The sequence below is a fragment of the Vanellus vanellus genome, assembly GCF_965231255.1.
Source record: "Vanellus vanellus genome assembly, chromosome: 3".
NCBI lineage: Eukaryota > Metazoa > Chordata > Aves > Charadriiformes > Charadriidae > Vanellus > Vanellus vanellus.
In genome coordinates, this window is record NC_138907.1 from 87,510,299 (window position 1) to 87,528,431 (window position 18,133).

Consider the following 18,133-nt stretch of genomic DNA (forward strand, 5'->3'; position numbering starts at 1 on the left):
GATGCCCCTTAGCCTGCCCTCAGTGTGGCTTTGCAGGTGGCAAATTTTTCAGTAGGACTTTTTGCTAAAAAAAAATATGTTAAAAAAGTCCCAGGTAAATCAGCCTCTCAAAGAAAGGAGCTGTGTGTCCAGGTTCTCCCTTCCCCCATGTGCATTCAGGCGCAGGGGTGTCTGTTGCAGTGATGGTGTGGTGGCCTCCCACCCCTGCAACTTGATGTGATGTGGGAGATGCCAAGCTGTCACTTGGACTTCGGGTCACTCTTCTGCCCAAAGCTGTACACCCTACGTGAAGTGACAGAATGTAAAACTGGGGCCAGCAGGTTATTTGCTTAATTAAAAGTGGTTTTAGAGTGAAAACAAAGGCCACGCTTCGTCAGTCTTCTCCGTCAGTGACTTGTACATTCCTGTGTTGTTTAAAAGCCCAGATAATACAAATACCTGCATCTGATGCTTCTCACCCAATTTTAATTTTGAAGAGTGATTACTTATTTTAGGAGCTCCACAACTTTATGAGAAGATAGGGGAAATATACCTGTAAGCTGCTGGTGAGAGAACATTTAAACGCTGTTAAATTAAAGAAGGGGGAAATGCAGTAAAGAGTTAAGTACTGCCATGGCGTTGGCTTGTGAAAGTACTCTGCTGTTTATCATCTCTTCTTTGGACTTTTTCCTGCCTCCTGCATGTTCCCACCCTGTATAAAAGGATCACAGTTTCAAAACTGACTGTGTGCAGTCTTATTTTGGGCATATATAGAGAGAAACAGGGATGTCTAGCACCATTGATTTTGCACACGCGACTGACCTTTTTGAACGTGGTAATATAGTTAAGTCCTTCAGAGAGTTTTCCGAAACCAAATAAGCTCAAGCTAGGAAAAACAGGATCTGCCAGGCTCCACTATCCCAAGTAAAAATAACTAAGTAAATAACCAGGAAGTCTCTTAACTCTTAATGGAATAACAGCTTTGGTGACTGATTTTGGTTATCAGATTACACTCTGAAAATAACTTCTGCGCTATACTTGCAATTGGCTGTAAAAGAAAAAGAATACAGTGCACTAATTTTAGCAAATAAGATTAGAGTTAATATTTAATCCCAGAGACCTTCTTCAGGCTGTGGAAAAAAAATAGCAGCAGTTAACTGTCACTAATCTTATCTCTATTTCTAGCATGCGTTTGATTATATAAGTTGTAGTGTTAGGAACATGCTGGCCGAGTGAGAAGTTAGTAGTTTATTTGCTACATCCTTGGGTCTGTTAGACAAACTTCAGGGCTGAGATGGATTTAGAAGGTCTCCGCACATGCCTTTAGACTGCAATAGCAACACTAAAATGTTAACAAAATGGGTACCACAGTAGGGCTACTACAAAACAGTATGTGAATAATGGATTGATTTGGGGTTCTGCAAGAAACAGTCACGTTTCTTCTGTGTTTCTATACAATTGTTTTAAAGTAGTACTTAGTTTAAGATTTGATATTCAGCATGTGAGGATTGATTCAATTTTCATTTCTTCCTTCCCCACAAAATGGCTAAATAATTAAATTGATGTTTGGAGATTAGAGATGAGGGGTTTCTAACTGTTTTTAGGTACCTGGTGATGAATTTAACCTGAAAATCAAAATACTAAAAATACAATCCATAATCCTACAAGCAGCTTGCATGCTTCACAGAAAACCCATCAGTACTCCTATTGATTTCAACGAGACTACTCAAATGCATAAAGATAATCTGTGCCTGTGCTGTTCCGTCAGGATTTCTGCGTTCTCAGTGGGTCTGAAGGCCTGGCCATTTACTTTACCCCCAGTTCAGTGGGATTTAGCAACTAATGTTCTGCAGATCTCATTGTATTCCAGGGGAGGAAGGAGGGGGCTCAGCCCTCCCACACCACCAGTAAAGAGCCTGTTCTTTGAATATGCCCCAGGTACTCTTTATTTGAAAAGGAGCAATTGCATGTACATTTGCTGTTGAACTTTGGTGCTGTTTTCTAGAAGATCATTGGCACCATGCCCTCATTAACACGGAAATTAGGGATGGAAAAGCCTGCAGAATTATCAAAGCCCACCTTGCCAGAAGAAGGTTGTGCTTTGTTAATTTTGCTTTGCAGTACTCAGACATAAAGTATCCATCATCTTCCCTGGAAAGCCTTCCAAGATGGCACTGAATTCGCTGTTAAGAGTCAGGAAAAAATCCCTGCATTTTTCATTTCTTCAGTTTCTTCTCACTGCAATCAGCAATAGCACCCCGTAGCAAACTAGACAATTCTTCTCTGTTCTTGATGTTAGTATGCATCAAATTACTGTAAACATTCTCTTGCTCCGTTTTAGATATTGCCTTGCCAAGTTTTACATTCCTACATGTTTACAGTGATCTTTCCTTGCCCTTAATCACTTTTCCCCTCTTTAAATTGAACTCAGATTTGCTGGCATTTTGCAGGGGTTGACCTTCCCCGCTCCAGATGCAGCTTTTCATACAGATGCCATTCGGAGCGGGGTTACCAGACATCCATGTTTCCCTTGGAAATAACCTTTTTTTTCCCCCATAAGAAATATTGTCTGTACAGAATTGGAGGATTTTGTCTGTTTGTCTGGGATTTTGAGACATCTGGAAGTCTGGGCAGCCAGCTAATGAGCATGTACTGATGAACTCTGCAGCGCACAGCGAGTCCAGCCCATCCACAGAAATGTCAGACCTCTGCGTGTGCTCTGAGGCCACGTCCTGTGTGTTCAAAACAACAGGGAGGCCTCCACGGCATGCTTGATCGGAGACCTGATACAATGGGGAGCCAGAGGGAGTTCACGCGCAGCGCTCTGTCTCCCGTGGCGCCTGTGGGTGTGCGTACAACTGCATTTAAAATAGAACTTCTGCCCTAGAAGTCCCTTACGAAAATGTGATGTTCCTAACGTGGAAGTGAGCTAATCCTCCTCCTAATTTTAGAGTAGTGCGTGCCCAGTACTAGAAAAATGCTGTGCTAAAAACACTCTATATTTGCATCTGTAATGCTGCCTTCTTTTAGCATTTCTGGTTGCTGACTCTTGTCTCAGCTTCTTATTCTCCCATCTGACAGTCATCAATATTGTTTTCCTTGAATTAGCCAGTTTTTCATTAATGATACAATACCAACCAAAGAAGAAGGGAAGGTAAAGAGTATAACAATGATACAACTTTTTCTCCAGAAGAAAGAAGCATTACCCGGAATGCATCAAGGAAATATAATGAGAGGTGATGGAGGAAAATAAGGGAAGGAAGATTTCCTTACAGGGAGGTTTTAAGTAGAGTCTGGCAATGATCTCCCAAAGGAAGTAGTGGAAGTCTGGTCACTTAAATCAATTAAAACTAACCAGAGCATCGCACTCCACAGGACTTTGTAAGGAGAAAAGCAGTGTCAGACTAAACTAAAATAGATTTTGCATGCTTATTTTCTGCAGGGCTGCTGTCTATATTTTGCCAGTAAATTCAATATGGCTAATGCTGATTAACAACTCTCTTGACGGTGATTATATCATTGCATTATTTCCAGCCTGTTCCTCAGTATCATAAACTCATGAGGGCATGGACATATGAAACACACCCCCTGGCTCGGCTAGCTCAGTCTGACAGAGAAGCAGCAGATAAAGGGCTGGAGAACTTTCTCTCACCTTAGCAGTGGTCAGGCTTGTTATTGCCACAAACTGAATTGTGGTAGACCTCCATAGCACATGCTGAGCATGGCGTACCTGTGGCAGCACAGCAGGGGCAGGAGCTGCACATGGAGCCCCGGTGCTCGATCTCTCGGGTTGCTGGAGAGCAAGAAGATGTGCCAGATGCTTAGGTAGGGCTGCAGTGCCCGTGTCCTCTGTGCACTAGCTGTGCAGAAGGGTTTTAATACATACAAGACCAGCTGGGGACAGACAAAATAAAATGATTCATCCTTAGACTTGGCGGGGTGTTTGGCACATTGCAAGTACACAAGAGAAGTCCTCTCCTGACCTGCCTTGAAAGATGAGGCAAAGCAAGGCTTCAAGAAGCTGAGATCTTTGCTTGGCTTTTCTTGTCTGTGTGGGCATGGTTGTTCTGTATGTACGTTTTACCTTTTCTCTGCGTGGTTTTCTTGTAGCCAGTCAATTCCATTTAAACAATAGAAATGGGTAGAAATTGGAATAAGGCAAATGACCGGAGGGCAGGGAAGCAGTGACTTGGCATATGAGCTTGGACAAGGTGCCCAAGTGGAGATTCCCACAAATTGACCTGCCTACTTAAACATTAAATTATATGGAAAATAAGGTCTAAAAGCAAACAAATCTTGGACATATGGCATCTTATTTACAGTAGGGGAAAAAAAAATAAACTGAGATTGTTGCTGGCATGTGTTTTACCCATCCAGCAAAGGTCTCTCTCACATGTAAATGGAGACTGTTATATCAGAGAAATGATCTGTTTCCTTCTACAAGCACAGATCAACTCAGTTTCACTAACTGTTTTCACTGGGATGCATCAGTCAGGTCAAATCATTTCAAAAGACTGTTCTTACCTCTTCCTACGGAAATGTGTGTGTGATGGTAATACACATAGCTTCGAAGCCTTTTCTTTCCCAATACGTGGTGCTCATAGCCATGCTTCAGCGCCTCCATTCCAGCCTTCCTGCCAGAATGCATCAGACAGGAACGGTCCCAAAAGCTGGTGGGGCTGAGGCAGGGGACCCGCCATGGGAGCCAAATCAATATTTAGACAACTTCAGGCGACAAAGATTGCGCTGGCTTTCACACTTGGCAGCAAGCTTTGCATCCATTTCTTACCAAAGTTATTGTTTGTGCAGTTTCAAGCATTTGCACTTGAGAGATTCCTCCCTGAGGGCAATGACAAACGCCGGGTGCTTGAAGAGTGACTTGCCCCTTCTGAATCTGAAGATTGTGAGAGTGAGGGAAATTGTGTCACCGGGTAAGATCTTGTATCGAAGTCAAGACGCACGTTTGACCAGCATTTTCATCATCCTTCACTTGAGGCATCTGCCGGGCATCGTGGGGAGCCCGCAGCTCAGTCTCGGGCTCTGCTTCCAATACATCCAGCACAGAACAGCTGTAACAGCTGTCTTGCTGCTGTCTGTTATCACAGTGGTTAATGGGGAGCTAAAACCTGAGTCAGCGTGGGAGACAGCCTTGCTGTGGGCTGATATGAGTCAGCCCGGGGCTCTGCAGCGTGCCTGCGCTGGGGTGGCGGATGGGCAGGTGAAACCCTGGCCCAGCACAGAAAATTATTTTAATTTGCTTTCCAGTCATTCCACCTAGTGGCCAAGGGACACAACTGCCAGGAGAGCTGGGTTTGTGCTCCGGAGTCCCTCCTCATCAAAAGGGATCCAAAACCTCCAGACGGTATTTATGGCTGCTCCTACAGACCTACGCTGCTGCGGAGCTTCCAAGATGTGTAGGAATACGTACACCCCCACATTGAAGATTTTATCAAAGAGAAACTTGGGCCTGCGAGTAGCTCATTAAGTTCTCGAGCAATTTTGTTAATCAGGCTCCATAGATAAAATGGAGATAGGCCTTTAGTGAGCTGATAATCCAACAAATAGGCAGAAAGTGTAACACTGATAAAGCAGAGATCGGTTTAATAGCCAGCTGTAAATCTAGGCAATTCTGTACCAGAGGCGTATTGTAAAACAGGAGTGCACAAATGTGTTAGTATGTGCATGAAAATGAACTGTTTCTTAAAATAGCAGATACAGCAGTAATATTATGTATGGAAAAGCTATTGGGAGCAATTTTAGAGGTGTTTTAAAATATTTTTCTCTCCATCAAAGTCTGCACCAGTTGTGGTGTCTTCATCATCCAGCATTACAAGTGCGGATCTATGAATAACAAAGGCTTGTTTCTGGAAGTCAGGATTTTCCATAAAAACCTGTAAGCTCCACCACTGGTCCTGAGGCAGTGTAGGGAATTTATAGGCTTTTCATTGGATTGAACCAAATTATTCACTGAGATTTATGTTAATCACACATAAGACCATCACAAATTCATGGCCTGATGTCTCACTGACCTCTTGAGCAGCTTCTTGCTCAGTGGCGTTAATTCAATCGGAAGGACAGGGAAAAGCAGCACACCGTCAGGGTATCCCATATCTACTGGGTAGGATATCCTTCTGAGGAGCCGGGAAATGTGAATCTTAGTCCCCACAGCCTAGGGAAGGGACCTGGCCTTCTACTTTCTAGGTCCCTCTTGTGATCTTTTGGCCGTTTTACAAAAGAGGACAGCAGTGCTTCCTCTTCTTATTTGTTTTAAAAGAAGAAACTGAGCTGGGAACACCTACCAGAGACACCTACAACCAGAAGGAGATTGCAGACTGTGCATCCCAACCTCACAGAGGCATGCAGGTGTTTGCGTGCTCTGAATCTCAACTAGATGACTTTCCTTGGTATGCAAAGCACAGGGAACTCAGATTTGTGAATACCGCTTGCAGGCAAGGCAAAAAAAAGTCCTGGTGAATTGAGACTGAAGTGACTTGCCAGGGTCATGTAGAAGGTGTTTGGTGGAGCAGGAAATCAGTGGTGGTATCCCAAGTCTCAACTTAGTGGCCAGAACACTGAATCTCCTTCTTGTGGAGAAACCTTTATCCTTGATGGTGAGCCCTGGTTTGGAAGCAACCTCTCACTGCTTCCTGAAGAATAGAGTTTTTCCAGTACCTTTGTTTCCTGCCCGTTGCGGGGAAAAAATGCAACAGAAATTAGTGCCAGTGCACTTCTGGTCAAAAAGTAGACAATATCTATAGTTTACCATGTGGTTTAGCAAGTTATTTGATAGTTATATGTGAAGATATCACTGTAAAAATCTGGGGTGAGGAAGTGTGTATTTTTTAATATTTGATATGTGAATATAAAATGTCATGTAGATGGTATGATGAGAAAAAAGGACAAGTAGTGGTGCATAACTCAGACCTGGAACAGTTTGCTGGAGATCACTTTCCTGGAAAAGGAAAAAAATTTTCTTCTACGAAGAAAATGGTGGGAAGTGATGTATTGGGATGGGACTTGGAGTGATTTGTATCACTTGAACCATGAATATGGATTTCTTTTCTGTTAGCTGTACGTTAGACTCACTAAAATCAAGAACAATTTGAGGAGAATAATCACCATGGGATGGAGAAAAGACCTGTGCAGTCAAGTCATTACTTACCTATTATTTACTCAGCAATGGCTTGCAAAAATCTGAGAAATAAAAAGGAACCAGTTTGTTCTTGAAAGAGGCAAAAAGGTGTTTTCTGTTGAATTTTTCCATAGTTTTAAATGTTTCCTTCCCAAAACACTTTTGGTATTTAAGGGGTATCTTAAGCTTGAAACGACTGTTCACCAGAGCTTTCATCAGGGCACAAGAATCAAATTTTAATTGGTGCTTTCAGGTTGGTGGCCTGCATCACAGTTAAAATAAGATCCGTCCAAGAATTAGCAGTGTCTACACCAGTCTGGTTTTTCAGTCTTTTGTTACAGCAGAGGCTTACTTCATAGGTCTTCAAGACATTTGGGAAAAATAATGCTCAGCTCAACCTGTACAATGATGTACAGAAGCAACAGAAAGGGAGCAGTGTTAGTTACTGGATGTAGCATCATTGCTGACCCAATAGACGAATAACTGATACTGAGCAGTATTTATTTGTGGACGCTACGTCTGTTAGGTTATCTAACTACACGATGAAGGACTTGTGATGATAGCAAGAGCTGATGGTAACGCTGGCAATTTCTCTCTCTGTTTTTGCAGGTCACTGTCAGGGGATTTGGTCCATTGTTACAGTTTGCCTACACTGCTAAGCTGTTACTCAGCAGAGAAAACATCCAGGAGGTCATCCACTGCGCTGAATTCCTGCGCATGCACAACCTGGAGGACTCCTGCTTCAGCTTCCTTCAGACTCAACTGCTGAACAACGAAGATGGCCTGTTCCTGTGCAAAAAAGATACCACCTGTCAGCGCATGCACGATGAGGAGAACTCGGATGGAGATGAGGAGGAGACGATGGAATCGGAGACGTCAAAAATATCTTGCCCAAGAGAGAGGATGCACCAAGAGCCCTTCAATTTTGACACCACTGTTGCTGGAGCAGACAAAGGTGAAGGGATGCTACCTGACTCTGACATGCTGAGAGATAGCAAGGACAATTTGGACAAAGATGCAGTAACACGGTACCCTAGATACAAGAAATACCAGCTTGCTTGTACCAAGAATGTCTACAACACATCACACATCAGTACCTCAGGTTTTGCAAGCACATTCAGCGAAGAGAGCTCTGGAAATGGCCTCAAATCAGGACTTGCTATGGGGCAGATAAAAAGCGAGCCTCAGAATGAAGAGAATGATGAAGAAAGCATCACACTTTGCCTGTCTGGAGATGAACCTGACATCAGGGATAAAGAAGGGGATGTTGAAATGGACAGGAAACAGCCAAGCCCCACTTGCGTCGACAGGCCAAAAAGTGGATCCTCTCCTTCTTGCTTGCGGTCTTTCTTCAACAGAACAAAAAGCATAGATTTGGTTGGCTTCCCCAGCACTTCCCAACAGCACTTTGGCAGGAGTCCAGCATGCCCTTTTGAAAAAGGGACAACTCAGGGTGACCACAAAACTGATTACATCCCTTTCACAGGGAACTATGGACAGTCCCATGCCATGCAGAAGGATGCTTCCAACTTCACAGTGGGATCGCCACTCAGGGGGCCCGGCTTTGAAACTCTCTGTAAGCAAGAAGGGGAACTGGACAGGAGGAGTGTTATATTCTCTTCAAACGCTTGTGACCAAGTAAACACTTCGGTGCATTCATATTCTGGTGTGAGCAGCTTGGACAAAGACCTCACTGAGACTGTGCCAAAGGGTCTGTGGGCTGGCAGTAGCCAGTCTCTCCCCAGCTCTCAGACCTATTCGCACAGCGGACTGACAGCTGATCACTTGCCGGGAAGGATGCGGCCGAACACCAGCTGTCCGGTGCCAATTAAAGTTTGCCCTCGCTCTCCTCCTTTGGAAACCAGAACCAGGACCTCCAGCTCGTGCTCTTCCTACTCATACGCAGAGGACGGCAGCGGCGGCTCTCCCTGCAGTCTGCGTCTTTGCGAGCTCTCCTCTTCCCCTTGCTCCCAAGGCCCCCGATTCCTGGCGCCCGAGCACCAGGAACCCGGTGTGGTGGGGGATGGATTGTACAACCCGGTCCGAGCCCAGATTAAATGTGAGCCATCCTATGGAACAAACTCCAGCGATGAGTCTGGGTCATTCTCAGAAGCAGACAGTGAATCATGTCCTGTGCAAGACAGAGGGCATGAGGTAGGGATTTAAGATAAGTACATATATCACAGTTGTTGTGACCCAATTAATCGCTTCTTGATTCTCTCGAATGACTTGGCATTTTCCCAGCACTTTGTTTATAGAGGCATGACTTCACGTAAATAGGTCTGCTTGACCTCCGAGGTGTTTGGTGCTTATCAGAATTTGGGTATGGGGCAATAGCAAACTGTTGAATGACGAAAGCACATTGATGTGCTTAGAAGTCTGCTAGCAGTGTCCTGGCCTCCTCCCTCCCTCGCCCATGGCACAAAGCACCGTTCTCCATCCTTAGTTTGCCGAGGTGGTTCCAGCTCTGCTTGTTATTGTTGCTGGTGTATTTGAGCAACCTCAAGCCATGCCTTCGCTGGCACCGAGGGTCGAGCAGCCTGCACCAAGAGCCCTTGCTGCATATCGCTAACAGCCTGAGTAGAGGAGGCAGACAGAGTGGGAGGAGAAAGAGGTGTGAAATTACTTGAACAGTTGCATAGCTGGCCACCCTTGGCTGTGGGAGTGGTGTTCAAGTCATCTTCCCTGTGTGGTAATGGGTTCCACGCTCAGGTAATCGGTTTTGCCTCCATTAAGTGACAACTGAGATGATGTTTCCTGCCTGTGACCCCACTTTGGTGGCGAGCTCTAGCAGCCATTGCATAAGTGGTCTCAAAGAGGAGTTATCCTTTAATTTCCAGGACTATTAGGAGAATAGCAGGAGGGCGTTTGGGGACTGGAGAACAAGCTGTTAATTGTTGTGCAGCTCTCCCATGAGAGGGAGGAGAAAGAGGGCCCACGTTAAAACTAGAGATGGGCTAGCTGGAGATGCTGTGCTGATAACTGGCTAACCGTCTGTGTGAAGTCACTAGTTTGAGGGAAGACTTAAATCATGGAGCAGCATTGTGGAGCCCAGAAACTGAAAAAAGACTAGATGTTTTCATAGAGTTTCATTAGGAAACTGCATGACCTGGACAGCATCTGGCTGAAGGGGTGTATCTGGCTCTTCTAGTAACGCTGAAGTGCTCCACTGCAAGCTTGTGCTTCAGCATGAGGAGCGGCAAGTTCAAGTTTGGGGGGTTCACGTGTTGTGAGCTCCCAGGACAGAACCAGTTGGGCTCAGTTGTAGGCTAGGGGTGAAAAGAATGAACTGTATTTTATCCCTCAATCCTTATTCCAGCTACATCCCAGGGCCTGGAAGATACCTTCCAGACAAATGTGGATGGTTCCTTTAGTTGGGTGGTTTTCTGCTTAGCTCTAAGGAAGAGCCTGGGGTGCCTCTGGTGTCCTAATCCCTGTCATGCTGCACCTGTGTTTTTGAGAGGACGATTCTTGCTTGTACCCATGTCCTGAGCCAGGGACAATGCAGAAGGGAGAGGAGCCGCCTTGGAAAGCTGCCTGGGATACCACATGTAGGACCTCATTTGGGAAGCCCTACAGCAGAACCACTCTACTTGGCGATACCGAGGTTACTTGGTGAAGTCCTGCCTTTATGAGGGGTGGAAGGGAGCAGGGAGTGGGAGCATCAGATCTCCACCCACATGTGCTGCTTGCTCAGCAGGGGCTAATGCACAGCGTGAGGCAGGAAAGAGGGCGGGAGGTTAGCCTTTTGGGGTTTGATGACTAATTAGCTGTCATAATTGGCTAATTGAGTGGAGACGCTGCAGAAGAAATGAGCTTGGAAGAGTCAAACAAGAAGAGTATAGGGGATTGTTGGTGGTTTCCCAAAAAAAGTGTGCGAAAGTGAGCAGGAAAGCATGGATGAGAGGAGGGACATTCATGAGAGGAGCAAGCGGGTGGGCTACAGGAGGCTGTCTCAGTGTGCTGCTGGCGGGCAGATGTGTCTGGCTCTAGGGCAGAGCTGGGAAGGGTTTGCTCCCCTCCAGGTTTTGCTGCTGGTTTCCTCCTGGGAAGATTTGCAGCACTGTGCTGAGCAAGTTTTCTTCCTGGGACTGCTGATAAGGCTTTTTTTTTTTGCCTTGTTTTTTTTGTTTGTTTGGTTTTGGTTTTGGTTTTTTTATTAGGACTTTATTATTTATTATTTTTAATAAAAAAATTTATTTTTTTATTAAAATTGTGGTGAGGAAATTAATGCTCTGTGAGGTTGCACTGCACTATCCTTAGCAAGCAAAGGGTAAACAGATCACACCAGTGCTTCAGTACAGATTTTTTCCTGAAAAATGAATTGTAAAGATTGTTACCAATACAAGAAAGGACATTGCAGCCTCCTTGAACAATGTTGTATTTATACAGCGACTTGGGGTGTGTATCCTGCAATCCTGTAAGATCCACTGCTGTGGAAATCTCAGAGAAGGATATGTTAAACCAGGCAGTAGAAAATATCTAATGACAGCTGGAAGTTATTGTATAAGTTGCTCTACCTACTTTTAGCAGTTTGGCTGCCATTAAAACTGCAGGAGAGACTCACAGCAGTCTGAAATGGACTGCTTTCAGTCCTTCGTCTCCCCTTAAGCTGCATGGAAGTCTTTGTCCATTCCCGAAATTGCCGGTTTGCCCTTGCTGTCCTGATAACTTCCCAGACGGGTCCTTTGCCCCCTGTCATATCAGATCATACAGTGTTTGCTGGGCTTCTCTTCAAAAAGCACCTGATAAGATAGCTGGGGGCACCGCACAGGCGCTCACCCCTCCAGAGAGCAGCCGCACAGGCTCTTCTGCTGCTGGTGGGCTTTTGTTTGGGTGGGATGCCTGATGGGAATAAGCCTGATAGACTCTGACCCTTAGTTATCTCACAGGGCTACTCAGTTCCCCTGGAATTTGGACCTTGTTAGTCTTGATTTGGGTTCCGGAGTGCTGTCGGTGCCAGAATTAATGTCACAAAACATCGTTTACCTGCGTATTGATTGTGTGAGAATTAGGTGAAAGGTTTCTTCTATTTGCTTTTTTAGGGTACTCTGCTTTCCCGCAGATGATTGCTGTTTAGGAGCACATGTCCAAGTTGTTGGGTGCTCGGGCTCAGCGTGAGTGCCTTGTGGGTGAAGGTGACCCCGCTCTGCGGGCAGCCTCCCTGTCCCATACAGGGGTGCCAACTGCAGTCACAAGTGTCACAGAGGGTGGTGGTCCCCATACCACCGCTGGTAAATTCACTCCAGGATGTCTTTGCTTTTCGTTTTCCTTCCTGCTAAGGGAGCCACCCAGAATCTTCTGAGACTTCCCTTTCTTAAGGCTTCATGACAGAAGCAACAAGTGCAATGTGGAGTATCCCTATGTTACAGAGTTGCAGGAACGGGATCTGCTGGGACTTCACAGAAACATTTAACAGTTTGTGTTGCTCTTTTCACCCAGGTCCCTCAGGCCTCCACAGATTGTTAAAAATCAATTATTGGGATATACTACTAGAGAGAAGACTTACGCTCGGTGCTTGCAGGCAGGTTCTGACAATCCTGCTCAAAATAGCAACAACAAAACAATAAGCCCTGAAATAATGAATTGTTGAGGAGGAAGTAGTCTGTCAATCTGTTAACCTACTTAGGAACAGAAACTTCAGCACTACCTACTTTTCTTGATACTCATTTTCTTCAGCAAGTATCTATGGGTTTTTTTTCTGGTAGAAAACTTGTAAAAAACATGGTACTACTAAACCAGTTAAAAAGAAATCTCAACTCAGTCTAATTTGATGAGTGAGTTTTCTTAGCAAAAAGAATAAACAAGGGTAGAAGGAGGTAAGAGGTGGAATTTTCCAAGAACTATTACCATCTAGAGAATTGCATTCAATGTGTCTTTCATTTATATTTCAAAAGAATTTCCCGCCTGGGTTAGTCACTCACTTTTCAAAAGAAGTTTTCATAAAGGCAGAGCTAATGCAATTGGACCATTGAGGATAGTGTAGGCATATAACCTTCAGTGAGATTCCAAAACCCTCCATGTTAAGTGACAGGCAGCCACCCTTTCTCTCTTTGTCTGCTGAAGCTTAGCAAAGTCAGAGCCCCAGTAAAAGGGGGTCAACCAAAGTTGCCCTACCAGAAATCTACTGGAGCTATGCTAAGTTACATAAGCTGAGTCTTCTTCACTGCTTAATGTTTCTACTCAGTGAAGAGTGTTACATAGAAAGAAGGACAAACAAGGAAAATGCATGTTAAGGTGTTAACTTGCTTTTTTATGTAGTTCCTCCCCAGAATTTGGTGATTGGTCACCCCAGCTTTCCTGATCTTATTAGGTTTATAAATTTGACAAGGAGAAAGTTATCTCCACATTCTTCTCTGGTGGATGTTCTCCTGACCAGGATCCTTGTCAGCATCAACAGAGCACTGGGAATTGTGTTTGGCAACATCTGGTTAAACGGAGTCTTGTGAAACGTCGGTCTTGCAAGATAAACTTCATGGCAGTTTTGTTTTCTTTCCTCTCTTCAATAGGAGTGGTATCCATGCTCGTAGCAGGGAATTACTGGATTACAACAACAGTGAGAGTTTTCCATTACAAGCTTGAAATTTCAGGAAGAACCTTTTAAACACTGTATTATTTTATCGCAGCCTACAATCAATTCTGTTATGCCCTGAGCTGAAGCCCCTGCTGGAGCTCTTGAAGGACCATTTCCAGTTCTTGTATTATTTCTGCAAAAACAGATTTTTCAGATAAATACTGTGCTTTATGCCCCCTCATTTCACTGCCTGATCTGCCCTTCTCAATTGCACCTACGGCTTCTGTCGGGGTTTCTGTGCTATCCCTGTTCACGTAAAAGCCTTTTAATGGGCAGGAGTATTGTATTGTCATGCCCTTTGTAGGGCTGGAAGCTGGGGACGCTACAAGCAGTGAACAGGAAGAGGTCAGCCCAGCATTTTAAGCACCAACAGTGTGTGATCTGAATACCAGTCTAAGTCATGGGCTAAGGGATGAGAACTCCATCCATCTCCTGATTGTTGGGTTAAAACCCTCAGCCATGAATCAGCCCTTTCCCCCAGTTCTCTGAGGCAGGTGGCAAATCAAAAAGTTACCCAGACTGCCTCCACTAAGAGCACAGCAGTGCCTTCTCAGGCAGTATTTGCTGGCCCAAACACTTCTCGTGGCCCTCAGGAGGTGAGGCTGGACTTGGCCCCAGGCAACTGCCTGGCCATCAGTTGTGTTGAGGCAGATAAGACAGGCTGTTTCCAGTGGCGCTTGCTGATCAAGTCCATTTCAGACCTGGTTTGTTGACATAATGGTAGATTTTCGCTGCCTGGGCTCGCCATTCTCCTCTTGCAGTCCTCTGCCATCGTGATGTGGTTGACACCTGAAAAGAAGAGGTGCTCTGAAGGCTTTACCTATGCCAGTAGACAGCAAAGTGAGGAAACTAGTGAGAGTGCATCCTGCCTGTCCTCTCTGTTAGACCAAGCATGGCCCATTGGCTTTGTGCTTCTTAGATAGTGCCTGTCCAAGTTAAATTAGGTAGGTCCCTGTTCTGTGGGACCACAAGCGGTGCCTGAAATAGTGTGTAGGTAATTGAGCCCCTAACACAGGTGGACACACCTTAGTTCCTGTCCTGGGATGAATTTCTTCCTGGGCGTTTGTGGAAGAAAGACTTGCATGCTGAGGAAGATACTAGGAAAACCAGCATTACACAGAATCACAGAGTTTCAGAGTTGGAAGGGACCTCTAGAGATCATCTAGTCCAACTCCCCTGCTAGAGCAGGATTGCCTAGAGCACATTACTCAGGACTGCATCCAGTCGGGTCTTGAAAATCTCCAGGGAAGGGGACTCCACAACCTCCCTGGGCAGCCTGTTCCAGTGCTCTCTCACCCTCACCGTAAAGAACTGTTTCCGTGTATTTGAACGGAACTTCCTGTGTTCTAACTTGTGCCCATTGCCCCTCGTCCTGTCACTTGGAACCATTGAAAAGAGCCTGGCTCCATCCTCCTTCAACCCACCCTTTAGATACAAAAGCATCTTTTCTAAGTATCTCCACCCTTAGATTACTGTGTTGGGCTCTTCTGTGTGAAGCAAATTACCCCTTTTTACATTAAAAAAGCACTGATATGATCCAGCCCCTGTACTAGATTGCTTGGGTGGGTCCTGAGAGCTTTCCAAGGGCTGGGCAGTTTTAAGTGTCAGAGGCTTTCAATGGCTCTGGCTTTCAATTTAAGGACATTAAGGTAACGGTTTCATTTCTTACAACTCTGGAACAAATGACCAAGATTTTGAACCATTTATAAAGGTCAGGCTGGTACCTTGAATCATAGACTCATAGAATACCAGGTTAGAAAGGACCTCAAGGATCATGTGGTCCAACCTTTCTAGGCAAAACCACATTCTAGACAAGACGGCCCAGCACCCTGTCCAGCTGAATCTTAAAAGTGTCCAATGATGGGGAATCCACCACTTCCCTGGGGAGATTATTCCAATGGCTGATTGTTCGCATTGTGAAAACATTTCCTCTGGCATCCGACAGGAATATCCCCAGGAGTAATTTGTACCCATTACTCCTCGTATTTTCCATGTGATTCCTTGTAAAAAGAGAGTTTCCATCTTCTTTGTAGCCACCCTTTAAATACTGGAACATGGTGGTAAGATCTCCCCTAAGCCTCCCATGCCCAATACATAATGATTACTTTTCCTTAGGGATAACATATGAATCCTTTGTTACTGTGATGTTAAGCCAGGCTTGGGAAGCTCAGTGTCTTTACTAGCACTTGGCAGCTCAAGGAAGATGATGTTGAAATTTAGATATAAAGAAAGAATGAAATAGCTAATGTTACTCATGAGATGAGGAAATTTCCAACACTTGACATTTATATTTTAATGTGAGTGAATACGGGGCCTTGGTCCATTCTTTATTCCAAAGAAAAAGAGGGGGGAGAGCAGCAGCAGTAGTAACTAGTACAGTATGTGAGCAGCATGGCAGTAACTGGCATATGATCCAAGCTGGCACTAACTAGTGAAGCTTAAAGGAATTAATTGGTTATATACGGGCCTTTCATGTGCTGAGTCAATGGCTGTCCGTCTGTCTAGATCACTGCTGTTACTTAGCCACTCAAAGCAATGACATTTACACTGGCGTCCTAATGCTAATACAGGGGGGGAAATGCTGCAAAATCATAAACAAGTGTTCTTTTTCACCAGGGTGTGTTGGCTCTCCTCTCAGGGATGCATCAGCCAGAGCCGGGGGCAATAGAGGCTGCAGCGGTGGTGGAAAGTGCTGGTTTATTTTTTGTGTGGTAGAAACAGAGCCTCTGCTGTTGGTGTAAAATTGCAGGGAAAGAGCAATTGTGCTGATAGGGAAGGTTTTAGAGCTCAGTGAGGTTAACTCTGGCTGGAGTAACTTGTGGAAGGAGTAGGGATCCCGCTTACATTTCTAATTTGAAATAGTCCGAACTGAAGAGTACACAGTCATTTCCTGTATAAAGTTCATAGTTATTAAAAAGAAAGGTTTACAAGAAACCATATTTGCTGTGTTTTTCTTAGATATCTTAGAAAAGACCGACTATCCTTTTTCAGATGCCTCAGAAAAGGTTTCTCTCACCTACCTTAGATACCCTAAGATGCAGCATCTTTTCTAAGGCTCATCTCCGCTCCTTCTACAGCCAGGAGGAAGGAGAAGCCATGCGGGATTCATTGCCATCCAGAAGCCTCTCTGTCCTCGATTCCAGCAGCAGGGACCTGGACACTCTCTAGTCCCAACCCATCATTTCAGACGGCTCTAAGTGAATCAGGTGAATCCCACCCATGGCACAGTCGTCGGCTCTTGCAAATTGACTTACCGCTCTGTTGTGATAAATACCGGCTGAGAGCTGTGCCCTGTGCCGATGTAAAACACTATTAGCCCTCTCTGCAGCAATACCCTGGTGCAGTTGTTCACTGTGTCCATGCCAAAAGCTTGGTGTTTTGTTTTTTTTTTTCAGTTGACAGCTAATTGCAGAGAAGGAGACAGGCAATAAAAATGCTGTGAATGGTGAAGGAAATGAGTCTGACTCACTTCCACTCTCCCTTTCACATTTTTAATCCTGCGCAGTGCTGCCTATGACAGGAGTGGGATTATGCTGGGTTTGCTGATAGCCGTCTCTGGCCTGCTGTGTAGATGGTTTTATTTTCAATACTTTTTTTTTTTTTATGAATCTGTTTCTATTTATTTTCCCGTTTCCCTTCAGCAACTTCTACCTGACAGATTTAAGTTGCTTCCCTTTCATTCCCATTCCAGCTGCAAGCACATCTCCTCCTTGCAAGTAAATATGTTTTGAAAGGGAGGGGGGGGGAGAAATAAAGTTAACATCGCTTTCCGCTTTGGACTTAATAAAATAAGGAAAAACTGGGAACGTGAAATGGCTGGTTTTGCAGTGAAACAGTATCACAGTATCACAGTATCACAGTATGCTAGGGATTGGAAGGGACCTCAAAAGATCATCTAGTCCAATCCCCCTGTCGGAGCAGGAACACCTAGACGAGGTTGCACAGGAAGGTGTCCAGGCGAGTTTTGAATGTCTCCAGAGAAGGAGACTCAAACTGTCACATATTTCAGCAGAAAGCACGGGCTGTTTTCATTTTCAGACCCTGGTTGAAGCTTGAGAGAAAAGCAGCTGACACCAAGTTTATGTTGACCGTCCAAAGGCTAGGGAAGGGAAATCAAACAGGCTTCATGTCATTAGTTAGCAGTCTGTAAACAAGGTAGTCCACATCACCATGCCTAAGGTCAGCCTTTGTGTGTACAAGGAGGAATCTGGGGGGTTGGGGCAGTGTTTGGTGTTTCTTGCTGGTTTAAATTGACCTGTCAAGTAATGTGTTATGAAGTGGTGCCTGGACACATGGGGCAGCGGGGCAACAGTCAGGGCATGAAAGTGTCTGAAGGGATGCATGGGTGTTTGCACTGAATTTCATGTGGCCCAGGCTTTGGAGATGCGCAGAGCAATGATAGAATAGCACAAGAAAACACAAGCTCATAAACAAGGCGAGGAGCTGGT

At 44.9% G+C, this 18,133-nt stretch overlaps 1 protein-coding gene across 1 annotated transcript in view; it reads left to right on the forward strand.

The window, feature by feature from the left end:
- BACH2 (BTB domain and CNC homolog 2) overlaps positions 1 to 18,133 on the forward strand; it is an 89,407-nt gene that overhangs the window by 61,336 nt on the left and 9,938 nt on the right. Inside the window, exon 4 of the mRNA XM_082481779.1 lies at positions 7,721 to 9,265. Within this exon, the coding sequence (XP_082337905.1) occupies positions 7,721 to 9,265 (1,545 nt within the window). The remainder of the gene's footprint in view (positions 1 to 7,720; positions 9,266 to 18,133) is intronic.